Here is an 8627-nt window from a genome sequence, read left to right on the forward strand (position 1 = left end):
AAGCTTCTGGACAAAATGAGTTAAAACTATTACGGCCACTAATTGTGAGGTTGACCAATTTTCGAGAAATGTTAGCCTGAGCACTCATTACTTTTTTTATATCAAACAATATACAGTACAGTGGAATCTCGACTTACGAATACCCCTACATACAAATTTTTGGAGTTACGACCCCAATTTCATCAGAAAATTCGATTTGACTCATGACCTTTGCCTCGACTTTCGACTGTTGATACACGTATGGGTCGACGGAGCACATGGTTCCTGGTGGCACGGGCGACCCCACTTCAGTTTACCAGACCCCCCCGCTTAGTGATGATCGCACTTGAATTCTTTGTAAAGAATTTAATTGTTTGTGCTTTTTTTAACATAAAAGTAATTATTATATATCATGCCATGGGTTCCAATAAAGTCAGCGGTAAGTTTCAACCTAAGAAAATAGTTGTGAAAAGTGGCAGTCCCTTCCTCATTAAGAAAATGTGAAGTATGGGAAGAACTCCAATGTTTTGTTGAAAAAACTCACCCAGATAAAGCTGTAGCAGGCCATTTGCATTGACCTTTTTAATGACAATGTGATGTCTCACTACAGACAAATGTTAAAATGTAGGGAAAAACAAGTGTCTTTAGACAGATTCTTAGTAAGACAAGCAAGCAGTGAGCCACAACCAGGTCCTAGTGGTATGCCTGCAAAACATGGGAGAGAGTGAGTACCCCCGAGAGAAGTCATCACTGCCTGATGTTGTAATGAGGTAAGCTATAACTTGTACATACTATAGTAAAAAATGTGTGTGAATTATGTATGAAACGTATTTTGAAGTTAATATTTTAGGGAGTGTGGAACGGATTAATTCAATTTACATTATTTCTTATGGGAAAATTTGTTTCAAGTTACAAATTTTTTATTACGACCTGGAAGCGGCCAGTTGTCAAGGGGCCTGACAGCTGAGTGGACAGAGCTTTAGATTCATAGTCCTGAGGTTCCGGGTTCGATCCCCGGTGGAGGTGGAAACAAAATGGGCAGTTTCTTTCACCCTGAGGCCCCTGTTACCTAACAGTAAATAGGTACCTGGGAGTTATACAGCTACTACAGGCTGCTTCCTGGGGGTGTGTAACAAATAGGAGGTCTTGTCGAGGACCAGGCCGCAGAGATGCTAAGCCCCAAAATCATCAAGATAAATTCAAGATAACCCGTCTCTGGAAACCGAGATACCACTATACTGGAATTGGCTTGTCCATAATAGGTAGGCCGAGGGTGTTTGAACCAAAACTTGTAAATGGTTTCTTTCAAAAGAAGAGGCAGAGCTTTAGTGTTCACTAAAGAAACTCTTTACTTGTTAATGACTAAGCCTCTAGCCAGTATGGTCTATCCCAGTTTAAGTCCATGTTCAGTAAATTTGTTTAGTTGTGATCTGAAAGTATTCTTCTTTAGCATTCTTTGAATTTATTCTGCCTGTCATCTACCTCTGCTTAGTGGGTTATACTGAGTTAATTTTGTGACCCCAATCATTTGGCCTTCCCTTTGTCCTTTCAGTAACTAAGCCAGTAAAATTAAAGTTTTATTTGTTTTACAAATTTACAAACCAATCAATGTAACACTTAACAACCCCATAGATATCCACTACCAGTATATGTAACCCAGCTTTACCAAAGAACATTATTCCCAAAATAAATATCTAGGTCCCCAAATATTGGTACAAAGGGACCATAAATGATTAAACAGTTTCTCTTATCAACAGTGAAACTTCAGGTATTCAGGTACAGTAAAAATGAGGACATTAAATACAATACTGGGTACAAAATACAATCAGATTTGCCCATAGTATGAAAGCATCATGTCAAGGATTTGGGAATACATAAAGATGTCTGATGACCTAACGTTTAGGGAGCATAACCAAGCAAATATTACTTCAGCCAGAAAAATGATAGGATGGATTACGAGAACTTTCAAATCCAGGGATTCCATCACAATGGTTGTACTATTCAAATCACCTGTGCTGTCCTGTCTTGAGTACTGCTCAGTACTCACTTCCCCCCTTCAAAGAAGGAGAGATTGCTGAAATAGAGGGAGTTCAGAGAACATATACGGCAAACACAGATGTGATAAAGCACCTAAATTATTGGGATCATCTCAAAGTACAGTACTCCAAATGTACTTGCTAGAAAGGAGACGAGAGAGATATAAAATAATATACACAGGGGAAAATATTGGAGGGCCAGGTCCCAAGTCTACACAGTAAAATAACACACTGGAGTGAACAATATGGAAGAAAATGCAGAACAGAACAACTGAGTATAAGAAATACAGTACAGTATTGCCAGAACAACTGTAGACATCTTCAACAGAAAACTAGATACTTTTCAAGAAGTGCTGGACCATGCGGGCTGTGGTGGATATGTGGGCCTGTGGGCCACTCCAAGCAACAGCCTATTGGATCATCCTCTCAAGTCAAGCCAGGCTTCGGGCCAGCCTTGGGGAGTCTAAGAACTCCCAGAACTCATCAAGCAGTTATCCATCCTACCTTGCCCATTATTCAAACCCAGATGTTATTGCATACAATACAAGTATGCTAACTAGCACAAAATAGGGTACCACAAACAAAATCCTGTTGTAGGTTAAAAATTATCTTCCTTCTTCCTCCATGTCCTGACTTCCGCGAATCGTGGCCATTTCAATCCGTGTGTGATCTTAAATTGTGTTTTAATATATATCTACAGTACCTCTATTTTATTTATATTGAAACCTGTACCAATTGTTGCAATATTCATACCAGATGTTGAATCAAAGCTAGTAAAATTTTCCAGAAAGAGGGCATAGCTTAAATTGTACGAATTTTATTTATTTTTATTTTATTTCTCTCTTTTTATTTCTATGTTTACAGTACAGTATATATTTTTCTACCTTATTTCACATTCTGTGCTTCATTTCTTAAGTTCTAGCTTCACCTCTTCAATCAAAAGCCAATAAACTTTATGGAAAAATGCCAAGATCATTTTTGCATGCAGGTTACCTCATATCCGATTGTCACGTTGAAATGCTTTGTGATAATGACAATCTCATTTGCATTCAAACATTAAGTTTATCCTGAGTTGGCTCAGCTAAGAATTCCTCAACATACTTTCTATATACAGTACAGGTACTATAGTCTATATTGTGTGGTTGTTGGTTTCACTTATGAGATTTTTTTTTCTCCAGGAAAGGGCAGAAAAGTCTCCTAGTTTCAAAACGTCATGAAAATCTTTAACTGAAAGTTTCCTCTCCTAACATTTCCGAGTAAGCCAGACGACCCAAATAGAAAACGGGAACAGTACATCACTTTCCTGAGCCAATTTCATTTCAAATTACGTCCATTTTTGACCATAGCGCGCATACGAATGAAAAGCGACATTTTTAAGAGGACGGGTTGGCCACAGAACCTTGTCAAGCTCCCTCTAGAAGACATCAACTCTTGTTCTGGCAATATTCTTGCATTTGTTATGGAGGATAAATTATCACAGATCTCCGATATTCTCTAATTGTGTTTATGGCCCCTTTGCTATGCATTGGATTTATTATACACTTCTTGCTATATATCTCAATAAAGTAAGTTTGACACTTTATTGAGCAAATTCGGGACCTGACCTGCCATGAGGTGGTTTAGAGGAAAATTACTTGCAACCTAGTCTTTGACCAGGTTTCATGACTGACGATCAGGTTGACAAGGCTGACATTGCTGCATTCAGTCTAACATAGGAGTCACAGCCTGGTTTTTATTAGGTACCCTTTGAAGGCGTTTACCAAATCCCCAGCTAGTTATGTTCCTTTTATTTCAAAGGAAGGTCTTGTAAAAACTTGGATATTTATTGATTCAGTGGGACTATTTTTGTACATTCTGTCTTGAAAGGAACTACAGTACCTGTATTTCAGTGTGCAGATTTGGAACTAATTCCTCAAATATGTTTCAGTTGTGCATTATGATGCATCTCTTACCTGCACTCTAGGGAGCACAATGAGTTTTTTTTTTTTAGCGGGTTCCAGTAATTTAGGGGTTTTATTGGATTATTTGGACAGAAAAAGTTGTCCACGTGTTCTCAAGAGAATACAGTACTAGTGTCTAAAAACGTACCATCACTGCTTTAGCATCAATTGTACGAAAGGGTCATGTTAACCAGCTTTTATTTGTCTAGCAGTTGAGAGTTTCTTTATCATGTTTATTAAGAAATGTCTTTAACATGATTACCCCTAGTCTTTTTAGGCTTCTTATCTACTCTTGTCTGGTTGTCACACACTACTTTAGTTACTGTAGAATGATGCTACACCCAACCATGAACACATAACAGGTGTGACAAAACACTGGTACAGATACTGTGCATCATGTCTCTTCAGAGAAAACTGCCCACATACTCCCAAGCCCTTATCCCATCACACATACTCCCTCACTTATCTTCGCCTCCACAACTCTCTGGAACCCACCAATCAGTAGAAAGTATGATTATCTCAAAGCTGCCCTCCTCTATTGTGGAAGTAGTCATGAAATGGCAAATACCACCTGTTTTCTGGTGAAACATGGTAACTGAACAGTGACCCAGCTCCGTTAGCATATGCAGCATCTACTACCAACCTGCAGCAATGATACCTTTCAGACATGTGTCCTCTATATTGTCTGCTCGCATGAAAATCCTAGCATCATCTGCAAATGATACAGTGCTGTAGTTTGTATCCTTGTCTATGCATGATACAGTATTAGTTTAAGAAAAAGTACCAGAGCAAGTACAGTACAGGTACCTCGGGGGACCGAGCTTTTCACGGTAGATGATCCGGATTTTACCGTGTTGACTATTACACTGTTCTGTTCGGTAGGAAGTTGAAGATCCATCTTCCTATTTTGCCAGTAATTCCTTTTACACATTTTGTGCGCAACAACACCATGGTCACATTTCTTGAAAGCTTTTGCAAAGTTTGTGTATATTACATCTGTGTTTTGCTCGTCTTCCATGGCACCTAAGGCCATGTCACAGTAATCTAGCAACTGTGAGAGACAGGAGCACCCTGTTCTGAAACTGCATTGTCTACGGTTATGCAGATGTGATTCCATGTGATTTGTAATCTTATTTCTTAGTACTCTTACAAAGCTTTTTATGATGAGGGTAGAGCCATTGATTTATAATTTTTTGCACCTGCTTTTTTCCCTTCTTTGTGAAAGAAGTATTAACTTATCATTCATTACTATCCTCTAACTATTCCACGCAAAGCTACCATCCAACAATACGAAGAGCATGAAAACATCCCATGAAACACTACCATCACTACCGCTTGGATGCACCAGTCCCGCCCCACCAGCCAATGCCATGGACTTCGATGAGAATGATGACAACTTTAGTCAGGAGGGATTTACAATAAATTCTGGCCATATGGTTCACTTGCCTACATGCTTCCTAGACTCTGATTCTTCATGTGAGGGAAGGCTGTTACTATATTGTAACAACCTGCTTGCAGCTACACTTAAGCAAGTTGCTTGCATTGGACCTTCTGGGGACTAACACACTAACACACACACAGTCTGGACATCACCAGCACTCTCACACCTGATATGTATCAAAGCAACCCATACTTTTAAATCACTTTCCCTTGGACAAGTGCCAGGAGAAGTATTCTTGTCTCCACTTATATTGTCTCCTCACCTTCTCCAGCAGTGCATTCAGTGCATCCAAGCAACAGCCTCTGCTGACACCACTCAAGTCAACACTGTGATTCCTGCCCCCCCCCCCCCCCACCCCCACTCTAGGCCCACATTGCTTCATTTTTGGCTACAGCTGCCCTCTCATAAATACTGTATGGTGGAAATGTCTAACCTGTTCGGAGACTATGTCCACTGTTGTGTTACTGTGTGCTTGACTTGCTCTTCTTTCTGGCTGTCATCACATATTTACTGTAAGTCATACCAGGATAAACTACACCACAATTAAATAGTACCTCTCAGGGTAATAATACTGGAAAAGGTAGTGAAATTTGCATATAACAAATACTGTCAAGTAGAATACATAAAATTTGATATGTTAAATTTTAGCAAACAATGAACAAATTTTAGCAAACAATGATAAGAGATATAACAACATCAGTTGAAAGCCATGTTGATGCGTGCGAGAAGAGACTGTTAAAAGTGATCAGCGACAAAAAGTAAACGAATCACAGCGTAACGAGAAATCAACACCAAATGAAGGAGGAGGAAACTGAGAACTCAAAGAAATTGTTGATCAACTGAAATCCCTGGGAATTGTAAATGACAAGAAGGGAAATTTGTGCACAAGTTGAGAGTAAATAAATCAGGGAATAAAAATGGCTGCCACAATGACAGCCCTGGTTTGGAAACATAATCTGAAATGTATTAACAGCTTTAGGAAGATAAAGTAGGAAATGAAAATGGTACAAAAAATGTAGAGAGCAAAATTCAGTACAGTATCATAAATCTTAAGATTGAGAAGAGTATATCAAGATGATTTGGTCATAAGGAATGGATGGAAAATATAATACTGTGGTGCATAAACCAGTGATTTTGAGGAACAGATTGAGAGGAATTTGGAAATAAGTGTGAATAGTACATGCAAAGTGAGAGAGAATAAGGCTAGATGTAGAGTAAGCACTGACCTCCCTCTACAAAGCAAACAATTACTTCCCTCCATACACAGTAGATAATGAACTAGATCTACTATTGCGAGCAGTAATCTACTCAGCTATAAACATATCCAGAGTAAGCATATCTTCCCTCCACAAGCGCAAGAGATGAACTTCAATCTTCCCTTCACTAGAGTAAACAATGAACTTCCTTAAAGCTAGTCACCAATCATTCTCCACAGGTTTGCATTACGACCACCCAAAAAATCAAAATATATAAAATTTTATTCCATCGGGGGACGGCCACGACCCTTTCCACCGGGGGACGGCAACACCATCCCCCCTCTGGGAGACGGCAACGACCCCCCCACCTCCGGGGGGACAGCATCGACCCCCCCCCTCCTCCAGGGGACGGCAACGACCCCCTCCCTTCCACTGAGGAACGGCAACGACCTCCCCCCCCTCCACTGGGGGACGACAATGAGTAAAACTACAGTTAATTAGGTCCCCCATTCACTTTAATTACAGTAAGCAACAGCCTCATACATGAACAGGTAAAATACCTCAAGATGCCAAGTATCAATGGCCTCCCTACAACTGGAAATTAGTAATGACCCATAAATGCAGCAAACGGAGTAAAACAATACTAACTGGTTCGCGACGTGGCTGGAGATGGTGGAACACTTTGATAAGAAGATCCTCTATGAAGACTATTGCTGCTGCTGCTGCTGCTGCTGTTGGTGCTGCTGTTGTTGTTGCTGCTGTTGTTGTTGCTGCTGTTGGTGCTGCTGTTGTTGCTACTGTTGTTGTTGCTACTGTTGTTGTTGTTGCTGCTGCTGCTGTTGCTGCTACTGCTGCTGCTGTTGATGGTGCTGCTGTTGTTGTTGGTGCTATTATTATTGTTGTTGTTACCAGGGGTGCTGTTATTGATGCTGCACACCTCGAATCTGCTGTTCATGGCACCTCAACCTCTCATGGTTCACGCGGTGGCTTCTACTGCTGCTCCTGCAGAAGTCAAAGAAGATTTTAGTGGAGAGCAGTGTCAAACAGTAATATTTATAATAATAAAAACAATTAATAAAATCTACAGCACCCCTTCCTCTTCAACTCCCTGCACCCTCCCGCCCCCCTCCCCTCCCACTTACCTCCTTCCCAACTCCCTGCACCCCCTCAATTCCCCGTTCGCAGTCCTTCTCAATTCACTAGATTCTTCTCTTCGCCATTCCCTGCACTATCACCGCCAACGTACGTACTTATCCCTGCTCCTTCCCCCCCTCCTTATCTCCAAGAGACATCAACTCCATTCCCCTACATCTTATCCTGTATCCCTCCACCATCTCCCCCTTTCCTTCACCCCCCCAGTCCTTCCCTACATGTCGACTTTTCTCCTCTCATTCACACCTTCGCCCCCTCTCCACACCCCCAGCCTACCTGCTGCCTCTCCCGCCTCTTAACCTCCCATGCACCACCGCCCACTACACATTTCTCTCAACTTCAGCCACCAGCCACACAACAAACCATTAGGTAATACTGTACTGCCCGGTCTCTTATACCTAACCCAGTGACCTATCTTGTTTTGAGATTTATGAGTGTGTGTGCGTGTGTGCGTGCGTGTGCATGTGTGCGTACTCACCTAGTTGTGCTTGCGGGGGTTGAGCTCTGGCTCTTTGGTCCCGCCTCTCAACCGTCAATCAACAGGTGTACAGATTCCTGAGCCTATTGGGCTCTATCATATCTACACTTGAAACTGTGTATGGAGTCAAGTGCAGATATGATAGAGCCCAATAGGCTCAGGAATCTGTACACCTGTTGATGTGCGTGTGTGTGTGTGTGTGTGTGTGTGTGTGTGTGTGTGTGTGTGTGTGTGTGTGTGTGTGTGTGTGTGTGTGTGTAATTACCTAAGTGTAGTTACAGGATGAGAGCTACGCTCGTGGTGTCCAGTCTTCCCAGCACTCTTTGTCATATAACGCTTTGAAACTACTGACGGTCTTGGCCTCCACCACCTTCTCACTTAACTTGTTCCAACCGTCTACCACTC

General features: G+C 41.3%; 1 protein-coding gene across 1 annotated transcript in view; it reads right to left on the reverse strand.

Moving 5' to 3' along the window:
• LOC123769472 (uncharacterized) overlaps positions 1 to 8627 on the reverse strand; it is a 385122-nt gene that overhangs the window by 56003 nt on the left and 320492 nt on the right. The window contains 1 exon segment of the mRNA XM_045760589.2: positions 7241 to 7594. Within this exon segment, the coding sequence (XP_045616545.2) occupies positions 7241 to 7547 (307 nt within the window). The 5' untranslated portion in view covers positions 7548 to 7594.

The sequence above is a fragment of the Procambarus clarkii genome, chromosome 63 (genome assembly GCF_040958095.1).
Source record: "Procambarus clarkii isolate CNS0578487 chromosome 63, FALCON_Pclarkii_2.0, whole genome shotgun sequence".
Classification (NCBI taxonomy): Eukaryota; Metazoa; Arthropoda; class Malacostraca; order Decapoda; family Cambaridae; genus Procambarus; species Procambarus clarkii.